The 19,781-nt window shown below is 31.3% G+C and overlaps 1 protein-coding gene across 1 annotated transcript in view; it reads right to left on the reverse strand.

Annotated features, from left to right (window-relative positions):
* The window catches only part of LOC129225572 (lysyl oxidase homolog 3A-like), a 122,757-nt gene extending 105,165 nt beyond the window's left edge, over nucleotides 1-17,592 (reverse strand). The window contains exon 1 of the mRNA XM_054860020.1: nucleotides 16,780-17,592. Within this exon, the coding sequence (XP_054715995.1) occupies nucleotides 16,780-17,068 (289 nt within the window). The 5' untranslated portion in view covers nucleotides 17,069-17,592. The remainder of the gene's footprint in view (nucleotides 1-16,779) is intronic.
* Nucleotides 17,593-19,781: the final 2,189 nt, after the last annotated feature.

Genomic DNA, 19,781 nt, shown 5'->3' on the forward strand with positions numbered 1-19,781 from the left:
TTTTGCATTGAAAAAGACTTTCCATGAAACGCCGAAATACGTGACTGCAGTAAACTGTAATTTGTGCTATTCGACGTTTTTATTTCTTATTATTTTTACCTTGATCTGGGTTTTGCAACTGGCTGTTCTATTCAATTTTTTAGAAAATTACCAGTCTTTTATCGGATGTCTTTGCATCCAAAAGCTCACTATTTTGCATTGAAAAAGGCGTTCATTGTAATGCCGAAACACGTGTCTGCAGTAAACTGCAATTTGTGCTATTTGACGCTGTTATTTCTTATTTTTTACTTTTTATACACAAAAGTATTTATTTAATTCAGATCATGGTAGTTAGAATGTTAGGATATTTTTCAAAGTGCCGGAATCCTTTTCAAAATACTTTCCTTATTTTTTAGCTTCAGGAAGGGAAAAAACTGATCCATTTTAATGAGTTATTATAAGTGATAGAATTTTCTCACCAGCTGTTATTTTTAAAAATTTAAATTCACGTACACCTTCTAATATTGAAAAGCGCTCCTTTGTTCAAAAGAGAAATAATGAAAAACTAACTGCAATTGTTTTAATATGTAAAAGGTAACTTAAAAATTTTCTGAACGAATTACATATCATAATTACATAAAAGGCAAAAAGCCAATAAATTACTTAAATTCTTATATTAAATATTTTTTAATGAAAATTAGTAATTTTTCTTTCACAACAAATCGGAAGTCAGAAAATCCATTCTTTTCCTTATTTGACGAAAACGATGTGTTGACGTCACATTTGCCGTTACAGTTACAGTTGGCCACCCATCTGCCATGCCGGAAAAATGATGTCGGAATAAAATGAAACTACCGAGATTCACGTGTCGTCTGCTATGTATGAGATCAGTGGCGTGTACAGAGCGATAAAACTGATGGCTACATGTACGTTTTTACCAATAGATTATTTTTCTATAGCGTGATTGTTAAGTGCTTGACGAAAGATAGGAAAGGCAAGCAAAATGTCACCATTTATTATTCAAGGCCTAATGTGACATGCAGGTGACATTACTTTGAATTAAATGTCAATTTATCTATGCATGGATTTTGTATACAAGGTAACCTCAAGGGCTGATAGGGTAAAATACTATAAATGGACCCACAAACGTTCGATGATTAAAAATCGGAACCACATCTCTTCGTTCTGTAATCATGATAACTATGAGAGGTTTATTTTCTTTATTTTTTATTTCAGGCAAATGTCAATGATTTATAATGTTTGAAATATGTGATAAAGAAAGGGTGTGGGTACAACTTTATTATTCATCCATTTTAAATATTACAAAGCACAAAGTGTTAGTATGATCAAAAAGCATCATTGAAATTATTAGTTTTCGTTGTTTAAAAACTACTTAACGTAAAGTTCTTGCTCTTGAATTAAAACCATGAATAATGGTGCTTTTAATTTAAAAGGAAATTTAAAGATTTAACTTTGATTGAATCTTTGAAAGCTCTCCTTTTGTAAAACGGGGAGTGGCCACTTTCAGTGTTAGTGCATTTTTAGTTCAAGGAAAATTCAACGATTAATACAATAGGAAGTCATGATTGGTAAATTTAGTTCAGAGTTTTTAAAAATTGACTACAATTCCTCTTCCTCTTTGTTTATGTTATTAAAGCATTACTGTTTCTAAGTTAGTGGGATGCTTTTGTAGTTCATTTGCATTTGCTACACTTCCCATTAAAAAAAGGGTGTTCGATGGTACCCAGGTAGCATCAACTCATCGGATTTTGCTCGGCCGATCATCGACTCCTCCTAAACTCATCGCGTAATGCACGCTGATAACGTTACGATCAGAATCCGAGAACGGTTTTCGATGAGCTGTTTTTTATCGGAAAACTATATCCTTACGATCAAATTTTCCGATGAAAATTTGCCGAGCTGCATTTCATCGGAAAAAGAGATCGTAACGATCAAATTTTCCGATGAAAATTTGCCGAGCTGCATTTCATCGGAAAAAAAAGATCGTAACGATCGAATTTTCTGATGAAAATTTGACGAACTACATTTCATCGGAAAAAGAGATCGTAACGATCAAATTTTCCGATGAAAATTTGCCGAGTTACATTTCATCTTAAAAAAAGTAGGTCGTTTAAATTTTCCGATAAAAATTTTCCCAATCTAAAATTTTTGGAAATCTCCCAACTGTTAAAATAGGATAAGTTTTATTATTCGAATATCTGACTATTGATCAATCGTAAGGCTATACGGATCAACATTCAGGGTTGAGAATCGGAGGTAAAATGACTGAAACTTGACTCCGAATCCGACTCCTGGATTTTGGAAGGGTTTACTCCGATTTGCTGCAAAATCAATTCAACTTTAACTCCACGATTCCAACCCCGATTACCTCACTGGAATTGCGAACAAAATGAGACTCCGACTCTTGAATGATTTCTCTCTATCTCCAAAACAATTCCACTCCGTTCAATTTGACTCCCAAAATTACCGATTCCGACTCAGTTTGCGGGCAAAATGATCGACTCCGACTCTTCACTAGCTGGCGCCACAAGTATATTCACTGAATAAAATTCTCACTTTCCGTTCAGAAATCTGTCATGACTTTGCCATCCGATACATGGCGCCACAAATAATTTTTCATTTAATACATTATTTTCCTCATTGGAAAGAGCATTACTTGTATAGTGGTTAGCATATGAATCTCGTATTCCAGCGGTCTAAGGTTCGATTCCTGGCTAAAGCGACTTAGATTGAACTCATGAATTACGTTTATCAAAAGTTGGTAAATTAGAAATTAAATAAACAAGGTATTAAAATATATTAAATAAATGTCCCAAATGACGTCATCCGGAAATACCCCTCCTGAAAGTTTTCAGGATGGCGGAAGGGTCACGTGATCATCCAAGATTGCGGATTCCCCTTCCCTCTGTTAATTTTTTTTTCCCTCCTGCTTGTCCCTATATCGCAGTTATTACTACTTCTCATCGTATTTTCATCCAAAATTCATCGCTTCGGAACAGCACTGCTCGTATATTGCTCCAAATCTCATCGGTATAGGGAGCAAAATTCATCGGATTCCGATGATCGGATTCTACTATTGCCGATGAGACATATTGGAGCAATTTCCGATGAAAACTCATCGGAATCTGATCATCGCCCGATCAAAGTTTGATCGGATTTCGATGAACGGCCGATGATCGGCCGATGAGTTGATGCTACTCGGGTATATTTTAACTTATTCTTTTACATGGCAATCACTGAAAGTTAAATACATTTAATAAAATCCTAGGTTATTCTAATTAGTTCTGAGTATTTAAGAACTGAATGTGCTTAAGATTTTTAGGAAAACAATTTATTAAAGAGCATATTTGTCTCCGCAAAATATAAAAAAGAAAAACAAAACGGTTTTCAAACAAAGTATAATCACTTATGAATCATAAATTAGTTCTATAAAGAAAATTCTGTCATGTACTCATTTCTACAATGTAACTCTTAACTGCTATGGACGGACATGTTCTGGGTCTTGCATTACTGTCTAAATCATTCTAATTCATTTGAAAAAGAAAAGACATTAAAAAAAATTGTTTGGATGGAGCCCAGGAATTTGGAGAAAAATAAATCAACGGTGAAAAGTTTGAGTTTTAAACTCTTTCAAATTAAAAGTTTTTTAACTTGAAAGTTTTTTTTTCTTTATTTTTCTGAAAACTCTGATTTAATCACACTACTAATACACATATCTCAACCTGTTAAAGGTGCAATCACCTCAAAGCATACGTGTGCTTTTGTGTACATCTTATATATAATAAATATTTTTAAAAAAGGAAACAATTTTTTAAATAAAATAAAATCATTGTTATAATGCTTTTTTCCTTTAAAAAAGTTTTTGCCATCAAGTTATCTTTTTTATGATTGAACGCTTTTTAAAACTGAAAAGAAAGATTTTTTTTTTTTTTTGAATTTAACAAATCTGAAAACTGTCTTTTATCGTACAGTTTTATGTTCTTCTAAAAGTAAATAATAAGTAATCAAAAATATGTTTTTAAACTAAATTGAATTTGCTGACTTTCGCAGAATGAATTGTAACTAGGATTTTGAAAGTTATTTAAACAAAATCGACAACATTTTCTCTTAGTGCGAAAAAAAAATGTTTTTCAGTTACAATGTTAAATATGTTTCTAACTTTCGATATTCAGCACCTTCATAAAAAGAACGAACAATAATCATTACAGCTTGATTATTTTTTTTTTCTAAAGCTGTTTGATACTTCTGTATAAATGCATTATACAAGCATTGATTGTTTGCAAAAATTATTTTCTTAGGACATCTTTTTACGTGAATAAGGAATAAATTTATAAAGTTTAAAAAGAAAAGCAATTTACTGCCAATTTCGATTGTAACTTGGTTCGTTTCCGGAATTTTAGGGTCTGAGCGCGTTTTTTTTTTTTTTTTTTTTTTTTGAACACCCCTATAAAGTATTAAAGTGATTGAAATATACAAACATTCATTTCTTAATATAAAACAGCAAAAGATAATCAAACGTAATAAGCAATGGCCATTGTAATGAAGCAAAATTACAATTAAAGCGACAATGTTAACATAAGAAAGTAATATTTTAAAAAATTGCACAAAGTAATCAAGAGTTATTTGCTACAGGAAAAAAATAATAAATGAATAAAAATCAACGAAAAAGAAAATAAAAAATATATTCTGAAAAACTGAATAACTTTGTCCTTAATTACTTTGAAACGAAAATATAAAAAGAAAATAAAATTTGACTTAAAAAATTGACCCTGAATTTTCAGGGTCTATTTTGTAGAATTTCAATGTGGTTAATAATTTTACAAATTTTATATTCAATTAAAATAATATTCAAAACCGTTCGTTGTTGCCGCGAAAACGTTCCTCAATATTTTTTCAAAACTTTTAGTTATAATATCAAAATTTTCGTTTATTCATAGCCTCCGAAGTGTGTAAAGTAATGAATTACTGATATGAAAATTGCCTATTTCATATAACAGATAGGATGAGGAGTTCCAAAACTACTAATGACATATTTTATGATGTTAAAACTACTGGAATCGGCGAGGGGTTGAAGAAATAACTGTTACATTTTCCATAAACAGAAATTAACGAAATTCCGCGTTGACCAAATTTGTGCCTTTTACCCCAGAGTGCGAAATGTACTCTTTAACTCCCGCGGAGCAATATCCGCCTCTAAATGCCTTCTCCTGTCTCTCTTCTTCCTCTTCACGTATCAATGCACCGGTATCCGACCTCACTTTCGTCTTCGACCTCACTCCTTGATGACGTCATCTTTCCTTTCTGTCCGTTTTTCTGACGACCTCAGGTTTGCGGTCGTGATACATTAGTGATTAGACGGCGTTAGTCTGCAAAACAGACCCTCAGGCTTCCCATCATCTGCATACATTTACAATCAGTGAAAGGTGTGTTTTTACGATAGCTCCATAAAACTTTTTTTCCCAAAATACAGCTTGCCTTTCGAAGATTGCAGAAATAACATCATCTCTAATGACATTCCGTCATTCACAGGCACAGATATGAGGGAGGGGCGATGGGTGTGACCTCTTGAGACACTCTCCGCAATCTTAATATTTCCATATTTTTTTTAATTAAAAATTAGAAACTTCCTCGTGTTCACAAAGTGTATCACGAGGCTTACAGGAGTAAGTAATAAAACAAAAATTAAAAATTAAATTGTGTAAAAAGTTAAATTATTTACAAAGTCAAACAAAATGATAAAAAAGGAGGCTAGCGTAGGGGGATGTTTTCAATATTAAAGTTCAAAAATGTATTTTTAGACGAAGTTTGGTGCTAGGGGAAGGGGATTTCGTGGCTTTTGTCCGGAAACGTTTCGGAATAGAATTCGTCCGAAACAGATGTGTAAAATCTGAATACGTAGTAAACGGTAAGCAATAAGAGTGAATCACCCCTCCCTTGAAATATTTCTTAATCCGCCTTTGGATTCAAGGAGTCAAAATTTCTGTATGGTAAACTGCCACACACATATTTTAACTGTTTTGTTAATTTATTGGTATACAAAAAACGATATACCCCGAAACAATGATATAGTTGTTCAAAATTAGGAGAAATTGATCTATATATAGATAAAAATGGAGTTTGATAAATTTGTTCCTTAAGATCTCAGAAACTACCCGGCTGAAACTTTCACCATTTGTTCAGTTTTGTGCTGGGAAGATTTGTAGACTAGTTCGAAAAAAATCCGATTGATAGTTCCCTTTTTATTCCAATTTTCGCATAAATGCCCCAATATGGGGGTGGAAAAAAACGTGCACAAATTAACATTATATGTCCATCGAAAGCGCTTATTTTTCTGCTGAAGATGGCATTTGTTAGAAAGTTCTAAGTTGTATGAAAAACGAGTTATGAGCTTTTTCTGATCCATGTTCGAAGGCTTTCCTCAACCCAATTCATTATTTAGTGTATCATCTCAACTCCCAGTTCATAGTTAGAATTGTTGAATGTTTTTGTGTTTCGTCTGACTGTTTGAGGCTTTTCTCAAGTCAAATCTTAAAGTAACGTTTTTCCACAAGATTGGCTAAAAATAAATGGATTTGGCTGATCATTTTACTTTTAAACGGAACTTATGTAATTAATGGTTTATTATTATTATTTATGCTGATTGGACACTTGCTCACTATATCCAACCAACCAGCAGAAATATCGCCAGAATTTTTTCAGAAAGATTTCAGTAGCTGATGCATTTGGCAGTTTTTTCCACTGTCGCTGTTTTTGAGCCCAAAGACTACGTAATAATGTTTCTCAGTTTTCACCACATAAACAAAATATCGCCAATCAAAGATACTTAAAAAAAAAAAAAAATACTGGGTAAAATAATTCAACAACTAAATTAGGCAAATCCATAAACCGCACAAAAACTTCAATTAATTTTTCTTTTTGCACGATTTCAAACTATCGCCAAATTTTACTCCTTATTTTGGAAACATTTCGGATGAAACCGTTTAGCGCCATTTTTTTTTTTTTTTTTGACCAAAAGTATCTTAGCATCTGGCAAAAATATTTCTATAATAAAAATTAGTAAGGAGAGGGAGTATTATCGAAAGTGTCCCAAAATGATTCTCGCAAATTTGGTAAGATTTTAAACCGCACCAAGTGTTTACAAAAATTGAAATTTCCCAAAATAACTAAAGCAAGTGTAAGGGGAACACGGGCGGCTACATTTTTTAAAACAGTTCGTACATCAATAGCCATACAGAGAAGGTGTTAGATTTAAAAAAAAAGTACTAACAGATAAATCTTTTTAAACATGTAAAGTTTAATTTCATATTTCGGAAATTCTTCAAATTTGTATATGCTTAAATGTCGTGCTTTCGTTTCTAATTGAATACTATTTTGTTCTTTATACTTATTGCTATTTTAGTTTAATGAGTAAGGAAGAAGCTCGATTTTTAATCACGTCAAAAAGGTTTGTTTTGAATTGTTGTTCCTCATAATTATTACTGACCCAGGCAACGCCGGGTATTTTTGCTAGTTAATTTATAAAATTCATGTCAGAAATGTGACACAAAAAAGATTATTTCAATAGATGTAATGAAACTTTAAAGCGAACAAATAAAGTGTTCTATGTTTAAAACTCTTTCTTTGTACTTAACAACGTCACAAGATTTCTATCATTTATAATTAACTTATTTCATGACCTTGCCGGGAGAATACAGCCCGAGCCTTCTAGCATTTTTTCATTTTCTTAAAACAATGATATTAAATATTTTTACTCTAAAATAACTGCTATTTTTTTTTATAAAATACCACATTATTTTCATATTTTTTTAATTTTCAATCAAGCAGTTTCTAACTAAATTATTTTTTTCTCCTAAATCTCGGAAAACTTCTTAAACGATTTCCGCTGTATATATGCGAATGAATATTGTTAACAGTGTAAAAAAAGTATTGTCTTTGGTACCAGGGCTGCGGAGTCGGAAGGAAAATGGCCGACTCCGACTCCTGGATTTTGAAGCGCCCGACTCCAACTCCGACTCCGACTCCGGATTTTTTTTTTTTTTTTTTTTTTTTTGATTGTATTTTTTCAACTCCCTTTCTCCCTTCAGGGGAAGGGGGAAAACCTCTAAAGATTGAAATATGAATTACTTTTTATGAAAATTTCGCATTTTGTTTTTTATTGTAAACCCAAGACGCATACAACGTTAGAAACTCAATTTAAAAATCAAATTTTCCAATAGTTACGAGTTAAAAAGTGAGATGACTTAAAAATCCCGTTTTAAAAAATTTGAAAATAATTATCTGTAATTTTCCCCCCTTTAATGTTTAACGAATAGATATTGATCAAATCGTGTGCTTTCAAATTTTGAAAGCTGTATCTTGAGAGAAAAAAAGCTTTTTTTCTAAATCCAAGCTCTTTAGAGGGGGTGGTTTGTCCCGGGTGTCACCCATCTGATAGATGACACCCAAAGTTAATTTCAGAGTTTAAAAAATATAAATACTTTAATTTTGAAAATTTTCGCAAATATATTTTAAATTATATTTCATCAATAAAATTTCAACGAAAATAGGGCACATATACGTCAGGAGCTAATTTTACACAAAATGCGACGGTATACAAATTTGTACGAATAGCTTTTACTATACCTATATTTCTACTTCGCTAAATTTTTAATTTAAATTTTATTGGCTGCTTTAGAATTAACCTTAATATGAAAATTTTAAGATGAACTGCAATTATTGAGTGTTGTAATCAGTCATTTAAATATTTTCTTTCATACTTATTAGTGAGAACCAAGCTAATAGAAACAGTCTTAATAAAGAAAAAAAAACATTAGATTATTTCATCGAATCTTTTGGATTCGTGCTTTCGCGCCAGAACTTCTTTGAATTTGCCGATCATCCTTAAACGTTTCAACCTTAGCTACGGGCCTCGACTTTCTAATTTGTTACGTTTCTTTTACTATTTTATAACTGAGATCGAACAAAACACTATATTTCTATTTTTATTTGAAAGTGATTACTTGAAAATGTTAGGCAACAAAACCGTTTGCTGACAGTTGCTATTAATTAAGTTAAAAAGCAAGCAAACTAGGGGACGGCTACAGAAAGTTCGGTAAGCACTCAAGCTAGCTGACAGTTATTTTCTCATTAGTATCTTTTTATACATGTAATCGAACCAATTGGTAGTCAGTTTTTAAAAAATAAAAGGAGAGTCAGTGAAAAGGAAAGAAAAAAAGAAGCCCGGAGTTGGAGTCGGCATGTTTTCTAACGACTCCGACTCCACAATACTGTTTGTTACTAATTTTTGAATCTAGTGTTTATAAGCATTTTTTAACAGTTTGTTACGACATTTTCATTATAAAGCATCTACTCGCGTGAAAAAAAAAACATTACAAACACCATTCTCAATAAATACTCTTAAATGAAAATCAGCATGCTATGGGGAGTAAACCCAAAATTAACACCATTTTTGTATTTTAAAAATGATGAATGCATATGATTTCATAATACGATTTGTAACTATAATGTTTTTCATTCAGTTTTAAGAAAAAATAATACTCTTGATTGTTTTCTAAATTTCATTGGCATTGGAATGTTCTAATGTTCTCAGGACATCCTTATGCTCGGAGAGTAATTTTTCATATTTTTTTGCATCTTGACATATTTTTTTTTGCATCTTTTGCATTAACTTGCGTCTCAATTTTTGTCTGCTGATGTTCAAAAACATTTTCTTTGCATGTGAGTGGTGATTCAGGACCTAACACTTCAATGTCGAAAAATTCTACTATTTGAAGATGGTAATAGTTTCCCTTAAAAATTTAATGATTAATACTCTGAAAATTAGTCTCTATGTAGTTGTTGGTGATTTTTCAAATTTAAACTTTCGTCTAAACTAATTTATTATTTATATAATAATCAACTGTTAAAAAGTTTCTTTATACACAAAATCTTTGAATTTACCGATTGGTTCAGAGTCCTGGCTCACTAGAGTCCTCGTGTCAAGTGTTTGAAAATATTTGTTGCTCACTGCATTTAAGCATACTCTGTGGTTAAATATATTTAAATTTTTTACTCAAGTCACTAGTTAAGCTGACCAAGTCAAAATAAAAGTATAAATATACTAGCAGAAATTAAATCTCGAGAGAAGAACACAGTGATACAATAAGTGTAGTAATCACTGCAGTTTTATAATCTTGAGCAGCTGCTTTTTGCAAAACTTTAATTAAAATACACTGTATTTAAAATTATTTGCATTTTTTACTCAAGTCACTAGTAAAGCTGGCTAAGCCACTATTAAAAGCAAACATGTAAGCAAAAATTAATCTAGGAGATAGGAACACAGAGATAGAATACTTATAAGCATTGCAGTTTTATTTCAAGCTCCGCTGCGTGATTGCCTTTTGAAAATATTTAATTAAAATATACTGAATTTAAAAAATGTTTACTTAAGTCATTAGTTAAGCTGGCTAAGCCAATATTAAATGCAAAAATATATTAGCAGAAACTAAATCTCGAGCAAGGAACATAAAGATAGAATACATGCAATAATCAGTGCAGTTTTACTCTAACTCCGATACATAGTTGCCTTCTTCAAAACTTTAACCAAAAGTCACTGTTTTTAAAATTTTTAATATTTTTTACTCAAGTCACTATAGTCAAGCTGGCTAAGCCAATATTAAAAACAAAATTAATGAGCAGAAATTAAATATCGAGCCAGGACATTAGAGATAGAATACGTGCAATAATCAGTGCAGTTTTATTCTAACTCCGCTGCATGGTTACCTTCGGCAAAATTTTAAAATTGCTTTTCTCAAACGCATTTGAATAAAACTAAAATTATCTGTTTAGGCAAATATATATCGTCAGCATTTCCTTTTCGAATTCATCTGAAGAAACCAAAAACATAATAAAAATTTAGTTTTCCTTTTGTCTTCACCCTATTCAGGCCAATACCACTTAGGGTGCAATATTTCTGAGCGTAAGCATTGGTCGTCTCTACAACGCTGACAGTGAGTGAGAAAAACCCGTTGGAAAAGAACGCAAAAAGAGAAGGAAAAACATGTCAAGGGTTTCGATTTGCGTATCAAAAGAAGAAAAAGCGAAAGGAGAAAGCGTAAAGTAATGTCGATAAAAACTGAGGACTCACGGCGTACGACAGCATTATTGTTACTTGAAGCAGAAACAATTTCTGAGCTGTTGTTATTCTTTTTTTTTTCTGGGAGAGATTCTTTGAAAGAAATATCTAGCGTGTTTTCGTCACTTTCTTTTGCTTTTTTTTCTCTTCTTTTTTACGAAGAATCACCCATTCTTATTCATTAACAGAAATTTCGCGGGCATATATTTGCACTTATTTTTTATATATCTGATAGATACAAGGACGATAATTACATTAAAATTTTCACATGATTTTTAGATTTTAACTTGGTCAACAATGTTCATTAACATGTAAAAAACAATATTGATTTGTTTTTAGGGTGGTTCGACAAAATCCATTTCCTTATTTCGGAATCGCGTTACCTCTCAAAAGTTGCAGTTTGGTATCCTCAATTGGGAACAAATAATAAAAATATACTAAGTTGACGTATTCAGTTCGCGCATGTGGATGAAAGTTTGAAAAAATATGCTAAAACCTGAATTTTTCAAAAAATAAAGAAAAATAGTTTTTTTTAAATGTTTTTATAACGCAACAACTTGTCAGTATATAGCGTAGTTTGAACCTAAAAAGAATATTTTATAGCTTTTACATAAGATCTTTCATTTGCGTATGCGCTATAAATTGTGCTAAAATCTCCTGCCCAATCTAAGGCGTTCGCGCAAATTAAAGATCTTATGTGTTGTAACTATCTGGAGGTAAACAAGGCTTCTTCAAAAATAACGTTTCTGATTCTTTTTGCTAGTTTCAACAGGAAAAATACTTAAAAATATATTTACATCTTTAAGTACTTTTAACTTTAAAATGAAGTGGAGACTACCTCTAAAAAGAGGCCGCTAATGAAATTGTTTCCCCTGGCTACTAAAATTTTTTCCCAAATTTAGGTAAAACCTTTGGTTTCAGGTAAAACCAAAAGTATTTATTTTCAACTCGTATGTTTTAACGACGAACTGATATTTACGCTTTTGAAGGATAATCTGGATTTTTTCGGTAAAAATCAGAAGAAAACGTATTTTTGAACAGTCGAGGACACCTTGCAGACACCCCTCAATTTTGTTTCAATTTTATAAAGTAAAATGAAGTTTGAACAAATGTTCCAGTGTTATGGATTAGTAATTATCGCCTTAATTTTAATTTTCTTATTCGTTTCTATGAAACAATAAATCGCATAGAAGCATAACAAAGATTTCGATACAAATCCATATTTTCTTCCTCCATTTTAGAGCAAGTATTTTTATTACTTACAAAAGATGAGAAAATTATTAAACGTTTCAAGACTATTTTCCTGTGTCTGAATTGCATGTTTTTCCTGGAAAAATGATTCAAAATATCACAAAATAAAGTAACAGTTCATACTTTTTTGGATAAGTAAAAAACTACTTAGCACTAATTTTTTTTTTTTTTGCTTAAAAATGCATTTCGCAAAAATACAATAAATTTAAAGGTAATTATATAGATTTAAGTAAATAACGGCATCAAAAGACGATCAGCAGATATATATAATTTTTTTTTTTAGATATAAGTATTTTTGAAAAAACTCCTATACTTGGTAGCAGTACTTACTATTTTCATTTAACCATTTATTAAGGAATTATATTTATTTTACTTAAGAAAGTTTTACTTTTTTTATCAATGAATCTATTTATTTATTTACTTTTTAATTAAAATATCACTTTATTCATTATTTTTTTCAATTCAGTAATGATTTGTTTTTAATTCATATAAATGTCTTATTTTTCTGTTCTCTTTGGGTTTTTAAAATTACTTACTGTCACGTAATAAAAAAACGCAATTAATACTTATTGAACTAGTTTAGTTGACAGATTATAGGGTTATTAGTAAAATGTATCTGCTAAGAAATTAATTATCTACTACCAATAATAAATGCTAATTTACCAGTTAAAACAATACTGAAAAAATACATTAAAAATAGTTATTTTAGTTTGACTGTTAATTGACTCAAGGTGCTGATTTACTGCATAAAATTGTAATTTCAAAGTTAAATATTTAAATCGTGATTCCACAATCGTTTTGGAAAAGTTCGCATGACCTAAATATTCGCGGAAGCTCAAAATGAGACAAAAATAAATATAGTATTACAATGAAAAGCAAAATAAAACAAAGCGTAAATATTTACACATAAATATATCCGGCATTCTGTGAGAGATTGACACAAAAGTTTATAAACTCCGAGGCCACACCATTCAAGCATTAATACAATCGGATGGTTTTCAAAACGCAAAGCAATACTCATTTTATAAAACGAAAACACTATCTCTGAACGCCTTCTTTTCTTTCTCATCAACACTGTTTTATTTTCTTATCATGACACGTTTTCCAAGACTACAACAATAAGTTTTTGTTTCTGATAGTGATATACGTTGTCTTGGTTGTTTTATGTGGTTTTCAAAGAATGTATTCATTGTAATATTTTATTGATGCTGTGAAGATAATGAAAATAAAAGGTAATCGCCTAAAGAATGATTTTTTTATCTGGTGATTTAAAAAAAAGCCTTTTTTAAGTTCAATGTTTCAACGTTTGGTAGTTAGATTTTTGAAAAGGGTATTTTTAGTCAATATCACAAACAATTACTCAAAGCATAGCTGAAGTTGGAGAAGGGGAGGGGTTGAGGCATGTGAGGGAACGCCGTTTTTTGAAATGTTTGGTTTGTTAGAAACAATGCAAATTTAATGTAACTTAGTTTCAAACAGTTTTTTTTAAAGTAATTTATTTAATACAATAATTGTAATAATTCATACAATAATTGCTTTTGAAATTAAAGCAATACGAAATTTAAATAAGCAAAAATGACACTTTCTGAACTTCCGAAAATGTTATCCAGGAAATCTATCCTATAAAAAGGATAGATGTTCCCCGAATGATGTTTTTCCAAATACAGCAATGACTCCAAGCATATAATTATTTCGCAAAAAAAAAAAAACTATGAAGCAATGGCAATTATTACGTTTTCGTAGTGTCGATAGTTTAATCCAAAACCGCTATTTTACGCAAGTGGAAGAGGCAGGGAAACCAAAATTACAGATGGAAGAAGTAAAACCGTACATATGCATAATAATTGTATTGATACCCTTAAACTTAAACAGCATTATAAAAACAAATAGCAAGATCGCGCAGTGAATTATGAAACTACTTTTCAAAAATTCTGCAAAGATGTTGTTAGCATTATTATCATTATTATTATTTCATTTTATTTAAATTTTAGCATGAATTATTTTAAACGGAATCAAAACAATTGTCGCATCATTTGAAAACTGTTTAGAAACTTCACAGAATAAAATTTACTACGACAAGCGAAATAATCGATTAAATCGTGAATAATCGATTTAAAACACTTCAGAGACCAAATATCATCGATTTTGTAATTGTATCGTCAAATGAAATAAACTCGATTTCTTTATTGAAAATTGAATAAAACAAAGTAATTTCATGTCGCTCGCATTAATTTTATGAGTGTTATAAAAACACGAAATAATACGATTTCCACATATTCTCTCACCCTAAATTCTTAATTGCACTGCAATCTTCTTTTACATTTAAATATATGTACTATTACGTTTATTTGTGTAGTTTGTTGGTATTGTTTTAAACATTTCATAAAAATATCTAGCATAACCCACTGTTTTTCAAAACATATAGATGTGTAAGATTTAATATTATGGGGACAGAGAACAATTTTCTGCCAAAAATTATTTATATTGCAATTTATTTTAGCTATCTCTTCTTAAGCAGCTTTGTTTAAAAATGACGAAAAGTCTAGTTCATTTAACAAGTTCATAAAACAACAACAAAAAATTATAATAAATAGAAAAGATTAAGGCAGCAAAAAAAAAAAACTAAATCTTTTCTTCTTTCTCTTCTATAAAGGACTGATGATATAATTTTTAGATTTTTTTCTAACTTAAAGTACGTAAGTGCTTAGTATTTCTAGGTTAGAAAGAATGTTTTTTTGAAGGGAATTAATCATTCGGCACTGATAAAGTTCTGATGCTTCTGAGAGATGATAAAGAATACTTTCAGGCAAAAATGACTTACTGAACCAGTAACTTAATAAACAAACATGTTGGTAACACACATAAACACCATCAGCCTTAGTGGGTAAATGTGCACTTTCACTAAGCTGGGGCAAACCAGATCGTTGCAACTAAACTACGCTTAAGCGAATTGCTGAGTAGTCTACTCTCACTAATTCAGTGACATCACGTTACTAATATATGCACATTAACATGATAATTCAACTGACGTTTTAACTAAGAGTACTTTACGATGTTAACTTGAGGATTGAGAAAGTTGGAATGTTTATAAAGCTAAAGTAATGTATTCAAAAACTTCGATTCGGTGCTGTATTTCTTTTTTATTTTAAGAACTTTATTACATTGTGATGCTAATTTGCTTGTTAATGGTTCATTTACAAGACATAAAGGTATTTACAGATGTAAAAATGTTGACGTTTATTAGTGGGAAAATCTTACTTTTTCTTTCAACGTTTGTTCAAGACATATTTTAAGTGAGATAACCATACAAAATCAGTTATTTTCACCAAAATAAAATACAATTTCAATCGTACTCTGCCTTGAGAAATTGATTTTTAAAACATCAAAATATCTCTCAAATGTAGTTTTTATAGGTTAATTTTATATGTTATATAGTTGCTGTTTAGTTAACATACTTGTTGCAGTTTAACATGGTATTTATCCATGAGAATAATATTTGATTTATTATTGATTTTTAAAGCATCAAAACACCTTTTAAATGTAATTTTCGTAAGGTTAAACTTTGATATTACGAGTAAATAGTTGCTGTTTAGATAACATACATGTTGTACTTTAATATGACTTTCTTTCCTAAGAATAATACTTGATTTAATATAACTCTTTTAGTGATAATAGTAGTTACTTTATTTGTTATTTAAAAAAATGCAATATTTCATTCAATCTGATTTCGTCATTATGGCTTGAGTTTAAACTATTAAAAGTTATTTTTATGTAAAAACCATTTAAAAAAGTTTTCACGGGACACAACAACATATTTTTTATTTGTTAAAGCAATTGAATTAAAAAAGTACCTCAAGTTTAAGTCTCATTTCGAAAACATTAAATGTTATTGAAGGGTACATAAAAATAAACATATCACTATTAAACTAGTCACTAAAGCATTGAAATAGATTATTCTTATCTTTTTTTTCTCTACATATGTGAAACATAAGAACTGTATTCGTTTTTAATTTCCAACTTATTTTCGTTTTTTAATGCAAATATACACAATTGCAGTCTTAGAGTAAAAGTTGAGTTTTATGATTAAAAAATAAATAAAAAAGCAAGAATGAATTTAAAACTTCTGTCTTTGTTTTCATTTTTGTCATCATTGGATAATTTATTTAGCAACTTTAAACTGAGATTTGAGAATTTAAAATGAAATTTATTATTTAAAATTAAATTTGCCCATTAGTTTGAAATTTAACCGACTCAAACGAAGACAGTACTTATGCAAATTTTAAACTTATCGTAGATGTTCTGTATTTCTTTTCGGAAAGAAATTTCATATATGTACCCAAACATTTACGAGGGATCACGAAAAGGTTTGGTAAATTAGATAAGACGATCTAATGATAAAACAATATTTTACTTACCCCTTCCTCGCCCAAATTGAGAGTTGAAAGTTGCCCTTACGGCTCTGTTATATCCGAGCATTTTGCAGACGATGTAAGCTTCTCGAATGTCCCATTCGTCGTCACAGATAGACCCCCATCGTCCTCTATAGTACACTTCTACGTTGCCTTGGGTAGGATCCCTACCCCCAACCAGTCTGATAGAGCCATCTGGATAGGCAGGACTATCTTGGGCTTGTACGATAGCCCATAGAGTCAAGAAAAACAGCGGTATCATCACTATTGACTTTCCTGAGGACTGATTATGCATCACAAATTTTGGTGAAATAGTTCCTTGGAGAAAGATGGTTTAACAGGATTTAGTCCAGTTTGGAGTTTCTGTTTGGAGAACTTGGTGCAGAAGAAACGAAAGGGTTGAAGCAAAGGAGAGAAGCAGGACACGGCAAGTTTCAGTGTGTTAAGAAAAGTGAATCCAAGCAACCACTGGTCGGAGAGAGCAAGGAGCAGCCAGCAAGGCAACCAGCCGTTGACGCGCGTAACCTATTTCCCCAGGAATCAGCTGGACCGTCGAACAGCGTAAGCCGGTTGAGAAGGTTTTCTTTTCTCTCTTTCGCTCTTAGCTCTTCTCAAAAACTAGGACTGAAGGCAAAGAGCAACAGGTAGGGTTCTCCAGCCACGCGCTCCTCGACCGTTTTCGCCGGCGGAGAAAGTTCGTTTACAGGAAGCACTATTAATCCGGATCGTTTGTTATCACACACTGTCTTCCCACTGCTCTCTCGACGGATGAATCCTCAGGAGCCAACAGGTGGTTTCGCCAAGGAGAGGAAGCGGACTAAAGCCGTAACCAGGAGTGATGGGTCCTTTTAAAACCGCGCTGGTTTCGCAGATCGAGTTGTCTGTCTGTCTATCTTACCCGTCCTCAGGCCTCTCTATTTCTCATCCTACTCTCCCTTTCGCTCTCCCTCCCCCCTCTCTAGAGATCCCCGCCTCTCCTCTCTCCTCCTTGGCTTTCGGTTTTCCTCCCCCCCCCCCCCTTTTGGTTGCAAGGTATTGGATATTTATCTGTTTATTTTACCGCCAGAGTTAAGTTTGGTATTGTTTATTTATTATTTGTTAATGTATTAGTTAACTCCGGAACTGGGAGGGAAGGGGGAAAGATGACGTGCGCTCGCTCGTTTCGCTGGTTGGACGATCGCGCTGGAGTCACGTGGGAGCACGAGCTCGCGCTCGCATGCACACAGGTTTTTCGAAGGTTAACGGCGACAACAGTTGACTCTCTACCGGTTGCGGTCCACACCCACACTACTCGGTGCGAAGTACGGACGATCTCTCGCACGCATCCCACAAACGGAGGCGAAAGATTCGATACGCAAGAGTTGAAGTGAAAGTTTTCTCGTTGTGGACTAGCCTAAAATATCGACATTTTACGGCAAACGAATTTATAATTTTGAGATCAAAGTCACGCATTTTCTCTCTCTCTATATATATCTATCTGTCTATCTATGTCTATCTATCTATATCTATATCTATATATATATATATATATATATATATATATATAACCATTTTTCTTTTTAAGATAAATAAATACCTTTGTGCTGAATAGTAAAGTCAAAACAAACAACGTATTATCTATCAATGCACAGCAAAACTATACGGTCCAGAAAGCTAAAATTTGGAATATTAGAACGTCGGAATTCAGAATAATATTTATAACGTGAACCCTCACTAAGAATAAATTTTTGGAACTTTTTATTTCTAAGGGGTAGGAAAACCAAAACATTCGAAATTTTACGAGGATCGTGTCTAAAAATGTCTTATCTTTGTAGAGCCTTAATTAAGGGATACAGTTAATGAAAACTCATTTTTACATCCACCTGGACTTGCATCAATGTTAAGAAATTTTCCAATTTTTTAAAATTGGGAACCGCTGAAATCCGTTAAAAAAATACTGCCTTAAAAGGTTTTCTGAAGTCTCTAAACCTTGAAGTGCTTTAGCTGTCTACAAAAAAGTTTTAAGCATTTTTGAGTGAGTGAAAAGTGATTTCCAGAAAACTGTCTACACGAAATTTTAGCTCTAAAAAATTGCTCAATAAAATATTCTTGCACTTTTCTCCCCCCTTTTTTTGAGTATCGTGAAATAAAATTCTTGCAATTGCTTTTACAACATTGCGGCTCTGACGGTAACCGCGGAATTTAAAATTTCCACCTTTTGATTATGTTTTCACGACTTGGTACGTAAGGGACTGTGAGGCAAAGGAAAATAGTTAAGATAACTTACTTTTTTCGAAATGAACAAATTGGAAATTGTCCTGAAAATTATGGTACATAAAGAACGAACAATATGTTTTACAACAAAACTTGAACGGAAATATTATTTTTTATTTTTGGCAGTAAATTTGTACATCCAAAAAAAAGAAAAAAAAAAAGATGGAAAATTTTCACTTTTTTTTTCATGGAGCAAAGTGAAAAATAAAATATTTTTCGAATGAAATATTTTTTATTCTGTTATTAAAGATATTTCCAATCAAATAAATGAGGAAATAAAAGAAGGAATCACTAAATAAAAAGAAAATTGAAACGTACTCGACTAAATAAATAAATTAATTAATAAATGAGAAAAAAATGTGTGAGTAAAATAATGAATGATTAAGAAAATAAGTGAATGAATGAATAAATAAAAGAATTATTTAATTTAAAGAGAAAAGTAAATGAAATAATTAATGAATAAATACGTCAGTGATTTGATAAAAGATTTAGCAAGTAAACGAAAAATATTTCACTTTACCCCCGTCCATTTTACCCTCCATGCACTTGACTAACTGTATACAGCATTTAAAATGCAAATTAATTTAATATTAAGCAAGTAAATGCTTCACCGAACATGAGAAAATCTCAGTTAATATTTTTAACGTTAAAAACAAGAAATTTATCATTTAATAATAACAAAAAGGATTTTTGACTTACAGCCAAAAATTACAATATGAGAATCAATTTTTGAAAATTACTTTTATTATTTTATT

The sequence above is a fragment of the Uloborus diversus genome, chromosome 7, assembly GCF_026930045.1.
Source record: "Uloborus diversus isolate 005 chromosome 7, Udiv.v.3.1, whole genome shotgun sequence".
Taxonomy (NCBI): domain Eukaryota; kingdom Metazoa; phylum Arthropoda; class Arachnida; order Araneae; family Uloboridae; genus Uloborus; species Uloborus diversus.